The following is a 21,027-nucleotide window of genomic DNA, read 5'->3' on the forward strand; positions in this document are numbered from 1 at the left end:
CCCTCCCTTTCCACTGCCCCACTTAATAGGACAAACAAAGATGATAGAGGGCGGGAGACCCCTCCTCTGAGAGCCCGGTCCTGGCTCAGGGTGGGGTGGCCTCTGGCCTTGGACTCCCACCACCTTCCTGCGGGGAGCTGGCCCTGCAAATCCCTTGGGGGTAGATTGGAGGCGGCAGGAACGTCTGAGGGCAGAGGCCCCAGGGCTGGAGCCCCTAGGGATCTCTGCCCTCAGAACCTGGGGAGCCCCCCTCACATCCTTTGAGGGATGGTACAGTGGGCAGACCTCCCTGGTGGGGGTTCTGGGCCTTGGACGAAATCAGATCATACACTCCCAGTGTTCACATGAGCAAGGCCTGGTGCTCTCTAAGATCTCTTCTGATAGAGCCAAGACGGGGAGAACTCGCCGGGGTGGGGGAGAGTCCTTGGCCCAGAGTCACAGGGTGTGGTCTCAGCCCTGCCAGGCCAGGCCACTTCCTGTGGGCGGCCTCCATTTCCCCGTCCGTGGCATGGGCAGCAATGAGCTGTGTGCGCAGCTGCTGGGAGGACCTGTGGGATGGCCATCGCTGTCCAGGAGACTAGTGGTGCCCTTGGCCAGAACAGGACCCTAGGATCTCAAAGGCCAAGCCCTGGGCTGCATCTGGAGGCAGAGGGGACCTCCCTGGGGCCTCTCAGACCTTCTGCACCAGGCCCAGCCCCAGAACTCTTCCTGGAGTGCTGAACTAGGGGCTTGGGGAGTAGGGTCCAGGACCACCAGATGGTTGTCTTTCATGATGGTGCTTGACAAAATGCCAGTTCCTGGGCTCCTGCCCTGACCACTGAGGGGCACATCAGGAATCTGCATTTTACGATCACCACCCCCAACCCTGATGCACGTGCATGTGTGAGCATTCCAGGTGGTGCCATTGGATGGAAGGTCATATAGCTCCCTCTGGCTGGCAGGGTTTGGGGTAGACCCAAAAGGGGCCCATTCTAGGGGTGTGGCCTTGCTGTGCCCCTGGGCAAGCCACTTCCCCTCTCTGAGCCTAAGTCCCCATCAATCAGAGGAGGTTAGGGCCTCTGGAAGGTCTTCCCTGGCAAGTGGTCTGGGATTCTGAGCTCTTTGTTTAATGTGTTAGGGGGCTGGGGGGTTGCTGTAAAGTCAGGCCTGTGTCAGCATCCAAGGGCCACCACTGGCTGGCTGTGTGGCCTGGGCAAGTCACTTTGCTTCTCTAGGCCTCAATTTCCTCATATAAAAACTGGGCATCATAATACTGCCCATTCCTTACGGGTCCTCAGGGGTCCAGAGGCATAATGCCTGACACATCACAAGCCCGCCATGAATGTGGGCCTATCACGAGAATGGGTGGCACTCTTTGTGTATGTTGGCAATTTTAAACTGTCTGGTGATGGGACAGTCACATGGACTTAATTTCTCATCAGCAGGGAAAGTGGTCTGTGCAGAAACATTTAATAGCTAATGGATTTTTTTTTGTTTCTAATGGATGGCTTAAAAGGCCTGGGGATGGTCGAGCAGAATTGCGTGGGCAGAGACGGTCAGTATTTTATGGGATCCGGCCGGCTGCTGGTGCCAGCTCTCCTGTTCAAGGCAGGCACTGGGAGGTAACAGGATGTCTCCCAGGTGAGTCAGGGGAGCAGGACCCCAGGACGGACTGACACAAGGAGGACAGAGAAAGCCAGGGCCCTTCTAGGTACCGCAAGTTGGGGGCATTCATGGATGTGAACAAAATCATCTCCCTGGACATCTGTGAGGACAGCAAAGCTCTGGAGCACCCATGGAGGGACAGGGAAAGTCCCATTCATTCACCCACTCACTCATTCCTGCAGGCCTTCTCTGGGCCTGGCAGATGGCAAGAGGGGTCCCCAGAGAGACACACACAAAAAAGGGGGTGCCGTACATACAATCTGGATAGGGAACTATCAGGTCTGACGGTGGGGTGAGTGATCCTCAGGGTCAAAGAGCAGGGTCGGGATGTCCTGCTCCAGGACTCCCCCTGGAGGCCAGGATGGCCCTCAGGGGTACAGATGCTGAAGGACTAGCTGCCTCCGAGGCTACAGTCATCAGCTATGAATTACAATCTTGGGATGCTGTGGAGATGAGGTTAGTGGAACAAGCAGGGGAGGTGACTTCCTGGTGACAATATAACCTTTTTTCTTTTAACCACATCCCTTTTCATGTGTCAGAATCGAATCTTGGTGGGGGAGCCCCTAGTAGCATGGGTGCTTTGAGGTCTGTAGGGGAGCATAGTTCTTGTGACTCGGGAATCCCTCATCTTGGGGGAGCAGCCTTGGCGCTGGTGATGCCTATGGGACTTGGCTCTGGCCTCAGCCCCTGGCTCTGGGTGGCTGGGAGGAGGAGCTGGCAGGATCCAGGTAGAGGCTGCAAAGGCTGGGGGCCCCAGGGCCAGTGCACATGCTGTGAAGCCGAGCTGCACCATTCAGTAGCTGCCTGGTGTGGGAAAGCGGCCTCACCTCTCTGAGCTTCAGTTGGCTCATGTGCATCACGTGGACCGGAAGAAACACTTTAGGTGATTGTGTGCAGGGGTTCAGAGCCAGGCTGCTTGGGTTGAAATCCTGACCCTGCACCTCACCAGCTGTGTGACATTGGTAAGTCACCAACCCTCTGCCTGCCTCAGTTTCTCCATCTATAAAGTGGTGATAATTGCAGCGTCCATTGGTGAGGGCTGTTACATGGATTACATGGCTTCACATAGGCCCTTAGAAGGACATGCCCTGTGTTAGTATAGTGAAGGGGTTAAAGGCCTTTTCTGTGTTGCCAAACCAATCCAACAAAAACAATCTGCTGGAGCCAGAACAGAAGAAAATTCAGGAGGAGAGACTGTGGGGAGAGAGAACCCCAGCTGGGAGGGCAGTCCCCTTTCAGCCCCATGGTCTGGTCCTGGTCCATACTTACACCATTGTGAGTTTGAGGGAGTCACCCTCTGTAGCTTGGTTTGCAAATCTGTGAAATGGGTATTTTTATTTCTGCCCCACTTAGCTCCCATGAGTGGGCAAAGTGAAGCTATAAAACAGTATTAGTCAACACATATGCGGTCCTTGATAGGTGCCTGGAAGGCATCTTAGAAGTTTACATATTTGCCTTTATTTAACCCTCTGAGGCCCTATGAGGTCATTGTATGATCCCGTTGTACAGAAGAAGGCAAGACACAGGGAAGTCAGTATCTTAACCAAGGTCACACAGCTGGTAAGACTTTGGGTCTGATTAAGATGAACTGAAAGCCAGCCATTGAGGCCACTTCTTGGTGAATAGACATGCTGCCCCTGCTTGATTATTGCCAGTGACAGGGAGCTCACTACCTTATGACCCCCTACAAGTATTAGTCTAGGACTAGAGTGGGTGGTGCTGATGGTCCTGGTTCTCAGCATGGAGAGGCAAGGTGGGGAGAAGATCCTGAACTTGGCTTTGGCCATGCTGGGTTTGAGGCCCTAGGAAGCCCAGCCATGGAGAGGGGGAGGGTGGTACCAAGTTCATCACTCGCATCTGGTCCGTCCCAGAGACCAAATCTGTATCTGAGAGCAGAAAACCCTCAGCACAGCAGGACAGACAGCAGAACAGACTGAATCCTTAAGGTGGACCAATCCTCTTTCTAAAGAACATGTTTAATTATAAAAGTAACAGCCATGTTTTATGAAGTCTGGAGAATAGACCCCAGTTTTACCTGTGCCTCACTCCCTGAACATCCTCATTTTTGTGTATCATTTCCAGTCTTTTACTATATATATATATATTTTTTGGTTTCATTAATCTTCAATTACATGAGCAACATTATGGTTACTAGACTCCCCCCATTATTAAGTCCCACCACGCACCCCATTACAGTCACTGTCCATCAGCATAGGTCTTTTTCTATATTTTTTAATGTATCTTGATGCAGAACTATTTTTACATGACGTCATCACAACACATGTAAAGTTTTGTATCCTGTTTTTTTTTTCACTTACTATCATACCACAAGTGTTTTCCCCCATTCTAAATGGTCCAGTAGCTCCTAAATAGTGATGATATTTTTTAGTGGCTGCACCATCCATCCCACAGATGTCCATCATATCACAGACCATCCCCCTTTCAGTGGAGCCCCCACATGCCCCACATGGGCAATGATGTGAAAAACAGGTGTTGACTCCAAGATCACACCGCAAAGGTCTGGCTGCCCAGCCATGCCAAGCTGTGTGACCTCAGACAGGGCCCTACCCCTCTCTGAGTCTCAGATTCCTGCTCTGCTATGAAAGGCGGATAAGAACCCCATGTCACAGGGCTGCTGACAGGAGTAAACAGAGGGGGTTGATGTCAAGGGGAGTGGCTTGCAATGTGGTAGCTATTGTTACTGGTATTGTTGCTGGCATTATTATTCAGGTCCTATCTGCAAGCAGGAGCTAGGCTCTATACATTCCTATGTCCCACTCCTAGACATGTTCAGTAATATTGACTGATGTGATTTCTCATGTTCAGGTCCCTCCAAACAGAATGAGTCTCCATGAGGGCCAGGTGCTGGGAAACCCTTCATGTACACAATCTCATCTTGTCCCCCATGAGTGGGGTCATCAGCTCCATTTCAGAAGCAGGCTCAGAGAGTATGGTAGGCCCACCTAAGGTCACACAGTGAGAAGGGGAGAGCCAGGAATACTTCCTGGAGGAGGTGGCAGTGGCCCTGGGCCAGCAGGATGGGGCAGTTGACTGGGCCAAGGGACAGAGGGCTGATGTTCTAGGCATGGTGATGAGGAACATGGGAGCTGTTCACAGGGCAGGGCCGAGCCCAGCACCCAGCACCCAGCACCAAACACAGGGGAGAGGCAGAGCCTGGGTAAGGCTCAAGGAGCATTTGCTGAGCTGAGCTAATCTGAAGTCACAGTGCAGCAGGAATGAGCCACTGTCTGGGCTGCCAATCCCACCCCACACCCCACCCAGCTACTTTCTTCTGTCTGGGCAGGAAGGGGTGCACTGCAGGCTCGGAGGCTGCAGGCACCTACCTGGGGCCTCCTCTATGAGCAGTGATAAAATATTTATCAGAAACGCCAGCAGCTGGGCTTCCCTGCAGAGGGTACAGCAGGGGCAGCTCCCAGCCCTGGACCTGCAGCATTGCTGAGTCGTGCTGAGTCACAGGGGAGCCCAGTGAGCTGCCTGCCTGTGCTCCCCTTGGCCCCCGGGCCCTTTGGCCATGTGGATGCCTCATAATGTGTAAGCCGTTCAGCTGCCCACAGGGCTGGGGCTTCCAGTGCGGTCAGTGCTGAGGGTTTGGTTGCAGAGTTCACCCAGCGGCCAAGGTCCCAGGCAGAGGAGGCCAGCGGGCAGGGATCCCCGTGCAGCCACCCCTGCAGGGTCCCACCTCCTTGGTCCACACAGCATCCAGCAAGGTAGGTCCTCTTTCCCCTCTGTTTAGGGTGGGGACACCAAGGCTCAGAGCAGGAGCGCAGCGGGTCGGGTCTTGGGGCTGTGAGTGGCCCGCAGGGATTTGACCCTCATCTGTCTGGCTCCTGCCCCCACGGTGCCAAACAGGCTTCTACCCTGGAATCAGGCCTGGGGTGTCTGTCCATCCGGATGCATTGTGGAGCTGTGACTTCAGGTTTGTGCCTTTGATTCTCAGAGTCACAGCAACAATAAAAAACAGTAGCAGATGGCTTCTTCCTACTGCCGTGTGGTGAGGGAGGAAGAGCCGGGCTTTCGGAGTCTTTTGTTCACCCATTCATAAAATCCATTCTGGGTGCACCGGCCACAGGCCAGCATTCTACGCCCCAGGGACCAGTGGGGGACACAGGCCATGGTGGTGGGAACCTGTGGAACCAGAGAGGGCTGGGTTCAGCCCACTTTCCACTTACCTGCACACTGTGTGACCTCTGGCAGGTTGCTCCGCCTCTCTGAGCCTCGGTCTCCAATTTGGGTAAATTGCTTTCTGCGTGAGGCTCACCCCTGTGTCCTTGGCCTCCATCACTTCTGCACATCGGCCTGATGGGCATCACCTGGCCTTTGGAGTGGCTCTGATTTCCAGAGCGGTCCAGCAGTCTTTGCCATTGGCTCCAAGGAAACAGCCCGGAGCCACTGCCTGGGGCCTTGCAGAGGCTAAGGTGATCAGAGTTCTGAAGGGAAGCTCTGGTCCCTGAGCCATGCTTGCAGCCAGCAGCCTATGAGGGAGCCAGGTCACATGCAAGCTACTGATGGGACACCTGTGGGTGGCTGTGTCCTCTTCACCCCAATTCTAGACCTGGGCCACTGTGTCCCCCTCACTGTCCTCCCACACACCCAGTGTGGTATCCCATTCGCTTTCTACTTTCCCCACCTCTTGGCATCCCCCACTACTTCTCTGCCTGGAATTTTTCCTTTCCTTCTTTCCTTCTTTCTATTGGTTCTTCAAGCCACTGCTGGAAGACACCCTCTTCCAGGAAGCCCTCCTGGCTGCCTTGCATCCACCCCACGCAGAGTGGGCCAGTCTCTTGGAATCTTTGCTCTGTCTTTGTCAGGATAGCGTTGAGCACCCCATCTCCTTCCCCCAAGGGCTCCCAGTAGGAGCTCCACTGGATTTATCTCTGGGTCCCAGGGCTCAAGTTGAGACTGGCACACAGTGAGACCCCAGGAGTGCCTGATGAATGATAGACAGCGAATGAGTAGCGGACATCCAGGGCTGGCTTGGAGTTTTAGGCAGGTGTGGTAAGTAAGGAACAGAAGGAGTAAAGCTCTAAGGGGTGTTCTGTGTGGGACCTTGATGCATTTCTGGAGCTCTCTCTTTAGAGGGGGCTTCCATTTTCCTGACCGTCAAAGATGATGGACCTTCAGCTAAATGTGGGAAATGAGGATTTCCGGGGCCTGTGGTGAGACTTGTGGGGGAGGGTGCAGAGCCCCAGGGGGTATGGAGCTGGCCTCCCAGGCTGAGCCCCCTACCTCAGAGCTATGGGACCCCAAGCAACTCCCCCCATCTGTTAGCCTCACATCCATCCTGCAAAGCCAGCATTTATTTGTTCAAGGGAAGCAGGCAGGCTGCAGGCTTGTGTTCACGGGGTGCTCACGGTGGCGAGCTCTGCCCCAGAAAGGGGACACTGAGGCTAAGTCACAGTGAGTGACGGAGCTGCACTACAAACCCAGTTCTGTTTGTCCCCAGAGCCCCACTTGGGATGGCTGGCCCCTCCTGCAGCCCTTACTTGTCACTTTGCCTTCAGAGCCCCATCTGTCACTTGTAGCGTGGCATGAGAATGTGACATCATCCATCAAACCGAGTGCCATCCTAGAACTTGTGAAGACCCCAGCCTCGAGTCCTCACTGGGACCGTGCTCTGCAGTCTGGCTGGGGCGTCAGCCGGGCAGCTAGTTAGGGGGACAAGAGGCACCTTGAGGACAGGGCTCTCGGAGAGCCCGCAGAACTGGGAAGTGAGCTTGATTTCACAACCAGCCAGAAGGGCTCCACGCAGCAGGGGCCCCAGCGCTGAGGTCCCAGAGGCAGGGGGACAGACCTGCCCCCCGAGTCACAGAGAGGCCAGGAACAGCGCAGGCGAGGCGTCCTCCACTTTGCCTCAGCGCGGAGAAGAGCCAGCCACCCAGGGAAGTTTCCCACTGCTGCTGACGGTGGGCCCAGGGGGACTCAGGCTGGGCAGTCTGGGCACTGGGGAGGCCTGTGCTGGCGGGCCTCCCATGGAGGTCACCTGTGGAGAGGGGGGCGTGGGGTCTGAACCCCAGGTGGCGGTCCTCCTGAAGCCTTCCCCTCCAAACTCCCTCATGCACCCCAAGGCCAGCAGCTTGGCACCCACTCTTCCCCCAGCCTCCAGGCCTCCTGCCCGGTGGGCCTCTCACCCCTCACACTACCTACAGACCCGGCTCCTGCCCTCCCACCTGCCCGGAAATGGCCCTCACCCTCGCTCGGCTTCATTCCCCAGCCCAGGTCCCAGGGCTCCTGGGGGTGCAGGGGCCAGTCCTGGAGGGACACCCTGCCTGTCTGACCACCAGCCGCGCCCCACCCACCAAGCAGGTCTGGGATCTGCAGCTCTGGGGTGAAGCATGCTGGAGCCAGGGGCATCAAGAGGCCCAAGGGTCACCTCCTGACTGCCTGTGTGGCCTGGCACTGTCCCCGGTGGTGGACCACTCTGAGATTACACTGGGACAAGTGTAGAGGCTGACCACAGGGACCGGCCCCCACTGATGGCCCAGCTGGTGTCCTCACGCACCCTGGGGGCCCCCCCTCCCCTTCTGGTCTGTGGCCTACCCTGGCCCAGCTGCGAACAGCCTTCCTTCCAGGCCGATTTGAAATGTGGCCACTGCTAAAGGCTCCTCAGAACTCCCCAAGGCAGTCGGTGTCCTAGAGGGACAGTGTGAGGGGTGTGGCCTCCGGGTCCGAACTAGGCTCAGATCTCAAGCCTCCCACTCACGTGCTGTGCCACCGGGGCAGGGCAGTTCCCTCTGGGCCTCTATTTCCTGGTCGGGAAAATGTGGGTGGAGGCACCGACAGAACAAGGTCACCTCAGTGTCCTTCCATGCAAAGCCCTCACCCTTATTTTCTGCTTTTATGGTGTTGAAATGGCCTTTCTTGTCACAAAGGAGGCCCAGGTGGTTTTCGTTAAGTGCCCTTTCTTAGCCGCCCTGTGTTGGGTCCCAAATTTAAACTGAGTTCATGGACAAGGAAAGCGTAGGCACCCCAGACACAGGTGTGTAAGGAGGGGGAGGGCTGGAGGAGGTTCAGGGCACCCAGGGGGTGAGGGAGAAGGGCCTCTTACCTCCAGGTGCCTCTGGGAGAGAATCCTCCAGGCCTCTTTCTCCCCCACCCGGGAAGCTGAGTCTGATTATTGCTGCTCCACTGCTATGTGGGCCACCAGGGGAAATGCCCCCTGCTCAGCTCCCCCTGCACATGTGCCCATGGGAACATCATCTCACCTCCCACTGCTTCATCAGCCTTGTCTGTACAGCGGGATGGCAATCCCTGTATCAGAGGGTAATGTGACAACATGACTGTATTATGTACAGTCCTTCAGGCCTGTGCTTGATGGTTAGAAAATGCTCACAATGCAATTCCTATAGTTGTGTTAGTGTTATAATCATTATCAAGATGTACCTAGATTTTTTTTTTAACCATGCCAGGAAGTCTGGAATACATGTGAGATATGGACTGAATTTTTTAATTTGAGCTTCCTAGCAAAAAGAGCAAAAGGGGAAAGAGGCTCACTCACTAGATTCATAATACCCTTAGGATAAAAGCACAGCTTTTCCTGGTAATGAGACCCAAGGGATGATCTTCCTAGGGGCCCTCATAAAGGGCCCCCCATGTGATGTGGTAAGCAGCATTCTCAGTGTTCCTGTGGTCTGGCTTGATTCAAGGACCTGGGGTCTGGAGCAGGGTCCTCAGGCTCTCCTAACTGCAGGGGAGAAGGAGCGGGGGCATCCTCAAGAGGTCTGCTGGAGGGACCCAATGAAGCCTATAAGCTTGAGATAACTGAAGTTTCATGTTATCTTCAAAATCCATGTGGATTTCCCCTTAGTCTGTCATAGAGCCTTGTGTATTTAACTACGAAGAGAACGTTTTCCCTCCCCCATTCCAAATCTTTGAGTACAACGATGCTCCACACAGAAGGGCCAGGCTCACCCCTCAGCTTCACCTTAAGGTGGGGTCCCAGGCCTCTCAAAGAGGCCCATGAAAATCCCACCCATCTCTCCAACAAAAGGCACACTCACATTCAGGAATTACACAGACTGTGTCAGGGGTCCACAAATACTGAAAAACTCCAGGGACTGCAGGATCCCAGCTTTGCAGGCTCCCATCTAGTGTGACAGGGGGCGGGCATATCCTCTGGACCTGACTGTGTGAATATGATTTCTCCCAGCTGGGCCTTTGTTAGGCATGCAGCAGCAGAAAGCTCGAGCTTACACTCTAGGGCATCTGTTGTGTGCAGGGCTAGACGTTTTTGCTGTGACACAGACAGGAGTGGGCTTCGGTGCCCAACGCCCTCCTGGACGCACCCAAGCACTGAGTTGGTTGGGACTTCTACACAGACTGTGAACAAGGAAGGACCACCTGGAAATGCTCACTGAGGCGGCATGGTGCACCCTTCCCGCAGATGCCGCCCTCTTTCCCACCTGGGGGAGGTGCCCAGCAAGCTGGAACCACTGTGACCCATGCCTGGGACATCAGCTTCCTAGCAAGCAACTGGCTTTATAACATCCCAAACTGTTCTTGTTTTCTTCTATGTCTTTGATTATATTAAGTAAATTCATTCTACAGTGTCTTTCCAGTAGTTTCTTGGCTGAAGTTCTTGGGAGTTCATCCTGACATTTGTCGCACTTGCCTTCCTTCCCTCCTGGAAGGCCTGCTTCCTTGTGTGTAATTGGAGATCAGGAGTGTGTTTTCAGCTAGGCTTTGTCTGGGGAAACCCCAGGAGGCCTGGCTTGTGGACCTGCCCCTCCAGAGCATCTAATGATTGCTGGGCCGGCAGCCCAGGGCTGGCAGCAGCCTGGAATCACTTCTGTGTCCATTGGTTTAGGCCTTCTCTGTCATGTAAAGTCAAGCTCTGCCCCTGTGAGGACAGAGCTAGGGCTCCAGGATCTCAGACTTGCCCTCTTTCTCCTGCCTCGAGTTTAGGTGGACACGGACATGTTTTCTTTTTTTTTTTTTTTTGTACTGTTTTCGTTTCCTAAAGCAGAGGTTGCTAAATGGCTGCCCAAGGGCTGAATCTGGCATGCCACCTGTTTTTGTTCATTGTTTTTTTGTTCTTTTTAATTAAAGTATTGTTGATATACAATCTGATGTTGGTTTCAAATATGCCACACAGTGGTTCAACAGTTACCCATATTTTTAAATCCTCACCCCCTCTAGTGCAGTTACTATCTATCAACACAGTAAGATCTTACAGAATCATTGACTGTATTCTCCATGCTGTACTACTGTATTGTACCAACTAATATCACTGCGAATTATTGTGCCCCTTTATCCCCTTCACCCTCACCCGCCACTCATCCAACCCCTCCCCGTTGGTAACCACTAGTCCCCTCTCGGTGTCTATGAGTCTGCTACTGTTTTGTCCCTTCTGTATTGCCTTGTTTTTATACTTCACAAATGAGTAAGATCATCTGGTATTTGTCTTTCTCTGCCTGGCTTACTTCACTGAGCGTAATACCCTCTAGATCCACCCATGTTGTTGCAAATAGGAAGAAATCTTTTATTTTTATGGCTGAATAATATTCCATTATGTATACCTTCTTTATCATGGACATGTTTTCTTGTCATCTCTATCAGTGGGCAGATCTTTTTCTGAATGGCCACCCATTCATCAAGGGTGCAGTCCGTCGAGACCCTTGGCACTCCCTGAAGTGCTCAACTGCCCCTGCCATTGGCCTGCTTGCCCATGGTTCACCTCCTGACCGCTGGTGTTAACATCTGCCTCCACACCCTCTCCTACCCCACAAGGCTGCCACGCCCTCACATAATGTCCAAGCTTTTAGATCCCATTTTCCTGTGGCTTAACCATTATACTACTTAGAGCGTAATTAACAGAGTGTGAGAAGTAAGAACGCACAGGCTCTGGAGCCAGCCTGCCTGGGCTTGGATCCCAGTTCCACTGGTGTGGGATGTGCTCAGTTTCCCCAGCTGTGAAATGGGGACAGCAGTTGGTGGGGTGGGGTGGCTGCAAGTGCTTGATACCTGAAGGCATGGAGAGCATCGCTCTGTGCTGAACTACTGCAAATTTCAAGCATTATACTGGCCTTCAGTAAAGTCAATATTAAATATAAGTAGAGTAATAAGATTAGCTTAGTGATGATAGTAATATTATCATCCTGGCCTCTGGTGATTGTTTCACTTTCTTACAAGCTCAGGTACATTTAGATGTTTGTCATCTTCTTACGCGGCATTTCCGGGAGATCATAGGAAGGGCGCTCTCAGGTTGTGTGGGCCTCTAAATCATCCAGCCTGCCAACCTTTAAGTGGTCCATGCAGAATAATCATAATGCTCATATGCTCATGATCCACAGAATGATCATAATCATAATGTGGACCACCCCCTCTTCCCAAGCACTTTCCAGAGCCCATTAGGTACCTGTCTCTAACTCTTCTACTAAACTGCAGGCCAACTGGGAGGCCGGTGGAATCCAGCTCGGCCACCTACCAGCTCTGTGACTCATCTTCCCATCTATGCAAATCCTACGTCCCTTATCTGCTACCCTCAGGCCAGAAGTGACCGGGGAATTCCTATGGATTTTTGAAGGATGATGCAGTGTGCAGCTGGGAAAGGAAACATCTCGGGTAAGGGGGATTCTTGCTGACCACTCACCAGAATTCTTGCCAATGGCAGGCCAGGGTGGTAAGATATCGTGAGGGTGGGTTGGCTGAACTGGCCTAGCAGGATTCTTGCTCAGACCGATTCTCCAAGGACAGAGAGGGAAGCTCCAGGTCAGGTCTAGTCCAGCAGAGGGCTCTGAGGACCTTGATTAAAGTCAGGTCAAAGAAGAAAAAGTCTTCGTCAGCCTCCATCGGGCATTTACCTCGAACCTCTGTAGGCAGGAGCCAGATCCTCAGGGAGCACCCAGTCTGATGGGCTGGGCGGGAGCAGTCCTGGGACCCTAGCACAAGGCAGGGGGATGACAGCCTAGGGATTACTGGCTGCCTTGAGTCAGGAGGAAGGATTGTATCTCTGGGGTGTGGGCCCAGGCATGTCAAGCAGGAGGCCAGCTCTTGATAATGGCTTATGCTGAGGAGCACCCACTGGGTGCCAGGCCCGTTCTAAGCATCTGGCACCTGTGAATAGTCTACAGCCTCAAGGTCACCCAGGGAGGAAGGTCTTATTAGGGTTCTCATTTGACAGGTGAGGAAACTGAGGCACACCTGAGCAGACATAAGACGCCCCAGGTGGACAGCTGTTAACTGGTAAAGCCACCATCCAGCCCGGGTGGCCTGGCTCCACAGCCCCTTGCCGCACCACAACACCCTTCCGCCTCTTATTATGACTATTGCATTCACTGAAAAAGAAACGCAGAGGAAAGGGAGTTAGGGCTACCCTGGCAGAGGGCAGAGCCTGGGCGAAGGCCCAGAGGCGGAAGCAGGCAGCAAGTCTGGGGAACAAACAGTCACTTTGTCTCTTAGCAAGGGCGTGGTGGCAGAAAGGGGCCTGGAGTTGCTCAGTGGGAGACGAAGCAGAAACGGAAGGAATGGAAGGCCGGGGCCAGACTGCAGAGGGTCTTGGACACCAAGCTCGGAAATTTGGAGTTTGTCCTGCAGGCAGAGGGCCTTGTCTGAGGCCTCTGGGGAGGCGGGGTAGGTCACATCTGGGTGGCCCAGTGAGTGTGCTGGCAGCAAGGTAGATTCCAGCCGGCTGCGGGGCCCGGAGGCCCTACGTCTGGGGAGTGGGTGGTGGCAGAGGAGCCCTGAGCCCACAGGAGCTTGCGAGCCAGAGGGCGGGGCCTGGGTTTGGGGCCCAGCAGGGGCTGGGAGGACGGCAGGGGAGCGGCACCGCCTGGGCTTCAGGTTCCGAGGTTCTGGCCTCCTCCAAGCTGGTGCCTGCCTGAATTCCGTCCACAGCTCACTATGGGGAAGCCAGGCACTGGAATGGGGACCCCAGTGTCCCCCGCCCTGCCCCTCCCCAGCCTGACTGTGCAGTAACATCAGGATCTGGGACCTCAGTGTCCGTCTGCAGTGGGAGATGAGACTGCACGCCTGGCAGGGCTACACTCAGGACACGTGGGCCAGGCTGGCCGGCGCAGGACTCAGTACCGGGTGCTTGTTACCTCCCTGGGGGGAATCTCAGCAGCATTTTCTCTTTCATTAAATCCATCCCTTCATGCACTTCAAAGTGCATTCTAGCAGAAGCAGAGGATGGCAGTGGAAAGCCATCCTGGGTGATTGCCCCCACGCTGTGAGGGAAGCCCTGGACTGGACAGAGTCTAGACACCTGATACCACCTCCTCCCTGGGCCCACCGGGCTTCATTTATGAAGTCAAGAACACAGGCCACGTTTTGATGCCACCTTTCCCACACACCTTGCTGGATCTGAATCCCCAAGTAGGGCAGTAATTCCTCCTCACCTGCCATTTGGCAGAGTAATGGAGTGAGTGGAAAAGTGCCTCCTAAGGGCCCCTTCCTGCACGGAGCTGCTGGCAGCCCAGGCTCCCCTCCGGGGCGCCCCCATCGCCAGGGCGAGCTCTAATATCCTGAGCAGTAGTTGTTCCCTTCCAGGGTTCTTCTGTGAAAAGGCTGCTGGCCAAGAGGATGCCCTGGGGAGAAATAAAGCCGGAAGCCCATCCCAGCCCGTTCAGCTGACCTGTGTGGCCTCGGTCTGCACGTCTGCACAGTGGGCATGATAATGGGGCCTGCCTCACAGGGTCGCTGCGGATATTCAGGTCCCCCCACCCAGACACTGCATCCTCATGGCGCGCTCTTACTCTGCAGAGGCCAGAGCTGTGACTGCTCAGGCCCCCACCCACCACAGGAAGCAAAGCAGGGGCAGGAAGGTGTCTCCAGCTGGCTGAGCACCGGCCTAACCTTTCCATATTTGGACGTGGGATTCCATGGGCGTGGAGGCCAAATCCAGGGCCCAGAGCAGGAGGCCTCGTCGGGGTAAGGCAGCGTCAGTTGTGTCTTAGGGTAAAGTGTCTTACGGCTGCCTTAGCAAACTACCGCAAACTGAGAGGCTTATGAAGAAATTGATTTTCTTACAGTTCTGGAGGCTAGAAGCCTGAAGTTAAGGTGTCAACAGGGCCAAGATTCCCTCCTTGGCTCGTCCGGCTTCTGGTGGCTGCTGGCGATCCTTGATGTTCCTTCACTTCTGGCTGCATTACTCCGACTCAGCCCTGCAAGCCAATTGCTTTGTCTGTATCCAGACTGAGCATGTGGGGCTGGACGGCACACAGGGTCATTCTCTGGACAGAAGGCTGGGAGGGACAGGTACCTGGGTGGCGGGGGCCCAGGCCTCCCGACCCTGCCCGTTGCCAACATGGCCTCTGTGCATGATGTTGATTAAAGGAACAGTGGCTGTTTATTCCAGGCCTGCTCTGTGCTGGGTCCCTGGCAGACACGCACTGTCTCATTTGTGAAGGAGGTTGTCAAGTGCACCAATGCAGAAGCCAGGTGGCCTGGGTTGGAATCCTGGCCTGGCCGTGTGACCTTGAACCAGTCACTTAACCTTTCAGGGCCCCAGTTGGTTCCCCTGTAAACTGGGATGTTGGGAGGAGCTGCCTTGTCGTGGAATCGCTATGGGAAGTAAGGGGTGATTGCTGCAACACAGCCATCCTGTACCTAGTAAGTTCCAAAAACGCCATTGCATCCTCACACCATGCTGGGAGTACGTGCTTTTATCTCGTGTTCTGCATTCCATGGAGGAGATGAGGTTCAGGAGGTTAAGGGGCTGGCAGGGGAGGTGGCCGAGTGGGGAGTAGACCCAATTTGGGGGCTTGTGAAGCCTGTGATCTTTGCCCTGCCACCCTCCTACTCCGCCAGTACCCTCCCTTCCACGGGGCACCTATTCATAGAGCAGAACCAGCAGTATACAATGTCTGTCCAGGAAGTGCCTTGGGAGCTGGTTGTTCAAGGCCTCATGTTGTGTGGTTGCATTTGTGGGGTTATCTGCTGATCAGAACCCCCTCACCCCTACAACTGGGCTCCAGAACCGAAGTTGGGGGAGGGTTCTGACAGCAGTGGGTGGAGGCCACCAGCAGGGAAAAGGCCCCAGACGGGGTCCCCAGGGCAGTGGGGCAGCGGTGGGGGCTTAGCCAGTAGAGGGAATCTTGAGGGGGCATGGCGACATTTGGAGATGGCAGCGCTAGGCAGGGATGCTGAGCTTCCCCAGGATGGTAGAGACCTTGTCCTTCTTGTCCTAACACCTAGAAGAGCACCTGGCATATGGTTCATTAAAGCCAGAGGGAGGTGGACTCACCAGCAGTATGGTACCCCAGCTCCAACACCTTCTAGCTGACAGCCCTTGAGCAAGCAACCTAACCTCACTCAGCCTCAGTCTCCCCATCTGTGAATGGGGTAATAATAGTTTATACTGACTCTGAGGCCACCAGAGGGCACAACTCCTCTGCAGCAGCTGGTAAGCAGGACTCACCACCTTTGCTGTTGGAGTGACCACCCCAGGCTTGGCCTGGGGAGCCTCTGTGAGTTCCCCCCTTCATGAAGTACAACATATGTTGCTTCTGATGGGCCCAACGCCCCTCCAGCCTTCAGGTGTCCAGCCTTGGGACTGTCACTGAGAACCAGTGCTTTGCAAAATGTCTGTTTGACCAGCCTGATCACAGTTGATGCTGGAGTCACCATGGGTGACATGAGCTTACCCCATGTCACAGCCCTGACTCAGGAATCTCTTTCTGCCCTAAAACCATAACAACCCACAGTTACAAGCTCTGGGTGTGCACTGCACCCTGTGACTATGAGAAATGTCTTGTCCCACTTTACGTCCTTGTGGGGCAGGTGTGTCACCATCGCTGTCCATCCTGGAGAAAGGAGGGTGAGCCAGGCACTCCCCCTAAGGCTCCCTGTGCCCGGCACATTGCTAAGCCCCTGGGGTCCAGGACCCTAGGGTGCAGAGCCCACTGATCCACAGGTTCCCCAGCAAGCAGCGGGGACTTTCCCAGTCAACTTTTGGGGAGCACCAGGCTCCAACACCAGGGGGCAGAAGTGTCCTGCAGTGCCCGGGGTGGGCAGGGCACAGGCCGGCTGAGGTCAGCGTCAGAGTGACAGAGCTGGCAGCCGCCTCTCCCCCGTCCGGCTGGCCTGACTCCAGCTTCCGCTCTGCCACTTGCTGACTCTGACTTTGGACATGTGTCTCGGCCTCCCCAAGCCCCAGTGTCTCTGTCCGGAACCCCCAGCAGCAGCCTTGTGGAGACTAGATGAGGCAGTGTGACTGAAGTGGCCACCTCTCTGCTGTCCTCTGGGCCCCCTTCCCACCTGGCCCCATTAGGGGTGAGCTGATTCCCTGGTTCTGGCTGCCCAACCGAGGGCTCCCTCCCCTGTCAGTAGGACAAGCTCTAGGGGTCCCCCTGTACCAGCTCCTGACACCCCTGCTGGCAGTGAGGGGATGGAACAAAGTTTGTGTCCTGGGGGAGAAGAGGACATGGTTGAAGCCACCGGGGACAACACAGTTCTCAGAGCATAGTCACTCTGGCAGTTTGGGGGGCCACACAGATAGGTCCCCCTAGTGTCCCATTCCCTTTGATAGAGGGCATTTCCCTTCCCTGGCTCAACCCCCAACCCCTTATAGGGCCTAGAGGTCACCTAAGAGGGGAGGGCTCCCTGGGCACCCGGAGCCCCTTTGCCTGCGCATGGGGGCAGCAGCTCAGCAGCCGCAGTCACATGGAGCCTCAGACCCAGGAGGCCGGGTCACCTGATGCTTCCCAGGGAGCCAGAAATCAGGGTTTCTATGTTAATCTCTTTATTGTAAAACCTTGGCTGCATCAGTTGGAGTCTTTGGGTTTTCCCCCGCAGTACAGGCTGTACAGAACACATGTAGGGGCTGGACTTGGCCATCAGCCACTCCGTTGCCCCCTACTTGGGTGGGCGGAGTTGGGGTGGAGGGAGGTTGTAGTGGCATTGTCTTCTGGCCCCTGCCTCAGGTTCCAGCCCTGGCGGCTGGTTGCTCCCCTGGGCCATTGAGCCCCCCACCCCTGCGCCCCTCTCTGCCTGTCACCAACCCAAACACAGGCCAGTGGCACCTTCACCTGAGTCTCCACTCTCCCCAGCACTGGGCTATGGGGTGCAGACAGATTTTACAAAGACGTGCATTCAGGGATGGTCGTGGTTTCAGCTCATTCCTTAATGCGAACTACAAGGGGCTTTGAAATCCCTCATTCCCACCTCCGGTATTTTCTGCTGACCACTTCTTCCAGACCCTGCTTCCCACACTTCTCTCAGACTGCCCTTCCCAAGCCCTTTTCACCGAGACCCCTGCCCAGCTACTCTTCTTCTCCCCTTCCCTCTCCTTGCACCTTGGGTTGTCCTTGCCACATGCTGATTTCTTATCCAGAGCAGTCCGGCCTGCCTCGCACACTGAGCTAGCAGCAAACAAAGCCAGCCCTCCCCTAAGAGAGACTGCCTCCCGCTTGGGAAGCCATCTTTCATCCTGTCCCAACCAGGAAACAGCCTGACCCAAGGGTTCTGTTCTGCTGCATTCACACCAGTGCCCATCACCACAGCTCTATGTCCATCTGTCCAGTGTGTCTCCTTTTACGAAGTATTTGCACCAACCTGTGAAAGATGTTTATCTATCCTTTCAACCAAACATGTACTGCGTGCCTACTGGGTGCTGGGCTCGGGTATGTAGTAGTAAACCAGTTATAAGAAGGCGGGCCCCCGACTTAGAGCAGTGTTTGGAAGTTGCCACATGATCAGAGGAGGTGCCCCAAGCCTGATTCGGTGAAGGCAGTCAGAGAAGGGGGAGACAGCCATCGCTGAAAGATGTTCTAGGGGCTGGGGGCACAGGGGAGAGGCAGGGAAGACCCCTTCAAGGATTCCAGGCTCTGGACTTTATCTTGAGAGCAGTGGGGATCCACAGCAGCACCAAACACTGGGGCACATGGGTGTGCTGAGGATCGCCCCGGCCCCCATGCAGAAGAGGGGCTCACCCCGGGACCTGTGAGGCTGCAGGGAGAGCAGTCAGGAGGGGTCTGTTGTCTGAGCGCAGCGAAGTGATGGTGGAGGTAGAAGGAGCAGACAGGTTTTCTGTAAGGATGTTTCTAAAAGGGTAAAAAACCACTAGGGGCTTGACTGGTGCCAGCCAGCAAGGGGCATGTGAGCTCACGCTGTATCATGCAGGCCTGAGTCTTGGGGATGATGGGGTCTGTGGGAGTCAAAGGTCTCTACTCCCTCGACCTGGGGCTCAGGGAGGGGAGTTTGTCAGGTGTAACCCTGTGTCCCTAGGATGAAGGTAAGGTCTGGCAGACAATAGGTGGTCAGGCAATGATGGCTGTGTTAACTGGACAGGGTCTCCTTGCAAGGCTCTTGTACACTTTATATGGGGTTCCTCTGGCCCCTCGAGTCACGAAAGATGCCCCTCAGTTTCTTAGCCCAGCCTTGGCAGACTGTCCTGCTTGGCCTGGGCCATCCCAGAAAGGGCACATGCTGGGGGCTGAGCCAGGCCCCACCTGCTGCCTCCTTCGTGCTGAGGTGCAGGTCCCTGTCTCTGAGTAGGGGTGACAATGTTGACCTCCATGGGTCAGACTGAGTCAGCTCACCCCCACCCTTAGTATATAGCCCCCACCCACCCACCCCTCAGGGAAGGTACTTTGGTTCTCCCATTGAGGACGGACATGAGATGCACCCAGCCTGGCCCAGGGGACCCATGGGGCTCTGGGTCTCAGTTCCCTCTTCTGTACAACATGGGGGACCTCTGAGCACCCTTCTTATGCTGAGATTTTGGGATCAGCCCTTCTTCTCCCTACACTGATTCCCCTGGGAAGAGGGAAGACATGGGGCTGGGGCTTCGGTGGCAGCAGAACTTGCTCAGCACAGGCACTCTTCAGGAAAGGTGAGGGGGGATGACGAGGCAGCCACAGGTCCTGCCTGTCCGATGGAGGGGATGGGGTCCCGGGTGGTGAGCCTGGAGGGAACCCGGAGCCTTCGCAGTGTGCTCAGTAGGCCTGGGGTGGCCCCGTTTTGCCGTCGTTGACTGTGTGACATTGGGCAGGTTGTTTCACCCTCTGAGCTTCCATTTCCCCAAGGGGACAATGGGAAGAATTCCTGCCTCACAGGGGATACTGGCCTGAGACAAGCGTCCGCAAGTGCTGTGTAAAGCGTGCGGGAGCACCAGGGCTGTGCCTTCCCTTTGCCCTCCGGCCACCCCTCTCCAGGAGCCACAGCGCCAGGGAAGACCTGCTCATTCACCATCCGGAGGGAGAAGCGCATAGCAGCAGCTTTGCTGAGCTCTGCCCTGGAGCGGCCACTCCTAATTGCCCAGCCCCTCTCCTCCCCATCCCCCCAAACTCCTCCAAGCTAGCGGTGGGCGATTAAGGTATCAGGTTCAGGCTGCGCCTGTGTGGGTTGGGGTCCTGGCCTGAGGCGCCCCAGGGGGGCTGGAGTCTTCAACTCAGTCTTCATGTAAGGATGTTTCTAAAAGGGTAAAAAATCACTAGGGGCTTGACTGGTGCCAGCCAGCAAGGGGCGTGTGAGCTCACGCTGCGTCATGCAGGCCTGAGCCTTGAGGATGATGGGGTCTGTGGGAGTCAAAGGTCTACTCCCTCGACCTGGGGCTCAGGGAGGGGAGTTTGTCAGTTGTGACAAGGAAGAGTCCTTGTCTACGTGGAGGGGTCCTGAGTAGCCTGTGTAGGCGCAGCCTTTGGGGGTAGGGCTGGAGAGGAGGGGGTCAGGCATTGAAGATGGGGGTGCTGGGAGGGCCAAGGGTTGCTGTGTTTCGTTTGGGTGTGTTCGCGATGGGTGGCTCCGGGTGGACGTTTGGGTTGGGCTGTGCGCGCGTTAGTTGCCTGAGGGTACGTGTGGCCCTTGTAAGAGCGGAGGGGACAGAGCACGACCCCCCGGAGGATGGACTGAGGGGTCATTCTGTGGGCTGTGGCTGCGGAGGCCCCGCCCCCAGCCAATAGCCCCGCCCCCAGGTGCTGCCTCCTCGCCTGCTCCTCCCCCTCCCGCTCCTGTCCGGGCCACGGGTCCCGCCCCCCCGGCCCGGCCCCGCCCTTGGCCCCGCCCCCGTCTCCGTTTGCGCCGGGTCCGCGCCGCCTGCCGGGCTCTCGGTGCTCCACGCTGCGGCCGCTCGGAGCAATGATTAACCCGACCGGCCGGCCGGCGCGGGGCCCGAGGCGGAGGCGCGGGTTCGGGGCGGGACCCCGGAGGGCCGCTCAGCTTCCTGCTGTCGCCCAAGTTTCCTCGTAGAGAGCGCGGCGCCGGCCGGGGCCCGTGGCGTGGCGTGGCGCAGGGCGCGGCGCCGGGCGCGTGTGGGCGCAGGGCGAGCCGCCGGGTCACCCACCATGAGGACTCTCCGCAGGTTGAAGTTCATGAGTTCGCCCAGCCTCAGTGACCTGGGCAAGAGAGAGCCGGCCACCGCCGTCGCGGACGAGCGGGGCACGCAGCAGCGCCGGGCCTGCGCCAACGCCACCTGGAACAGGTAAG

The 21,027-nt window shown here is 55.9% G+C and overlaps 1 protein-coding gene across 5 annotated transcripts in view; it reads left to right on the forward strand.

Moving 5' to 3' along the window:
* Positions 1 to 21,027, forward strand: part of PRR5 (proline rich 5) — a 46,533-nt gene that overhangs the window by 1,147 nt on the left and 24,359 nt on the right. For 2 of the 5 annotated variants that reach the window (XM_073214015.1, XM_073214017.1), the window contains exon 2: positions 20,903 to 21,022. In XM_073214015.1, the coding sequence (XP_073070116.1) occupies positions 20,913 to 21,022 (110 nt within the window). In that variant the 5' untranslated portion in view covers positions 20,903 to 20,912. Of the gene's footprint in view, positions 1 to 12,048; positions 12,226 to 20,617; positions 21,023 to 21,027 lie in introns of those variants that run through there. The other 3 variants (XM_073214014.1, XM_037006797.2, XM_037006795.2) reach the window with 3 other exon arrangements.

The sequence above is a fragment of the Manis javanica genome, chromosome 10 (assembly GCF_040802235.1).
Source record: "Manis javanica isolate MJ-LG chromosome 10, MJ_LKY, whole genome shotgun sequence".
Taxonomy (NCBI): Eukaryota; Metazoa; Chordata; class Mammalia; order Pholidota; family Manidae; genus Manis; species Manis javanica.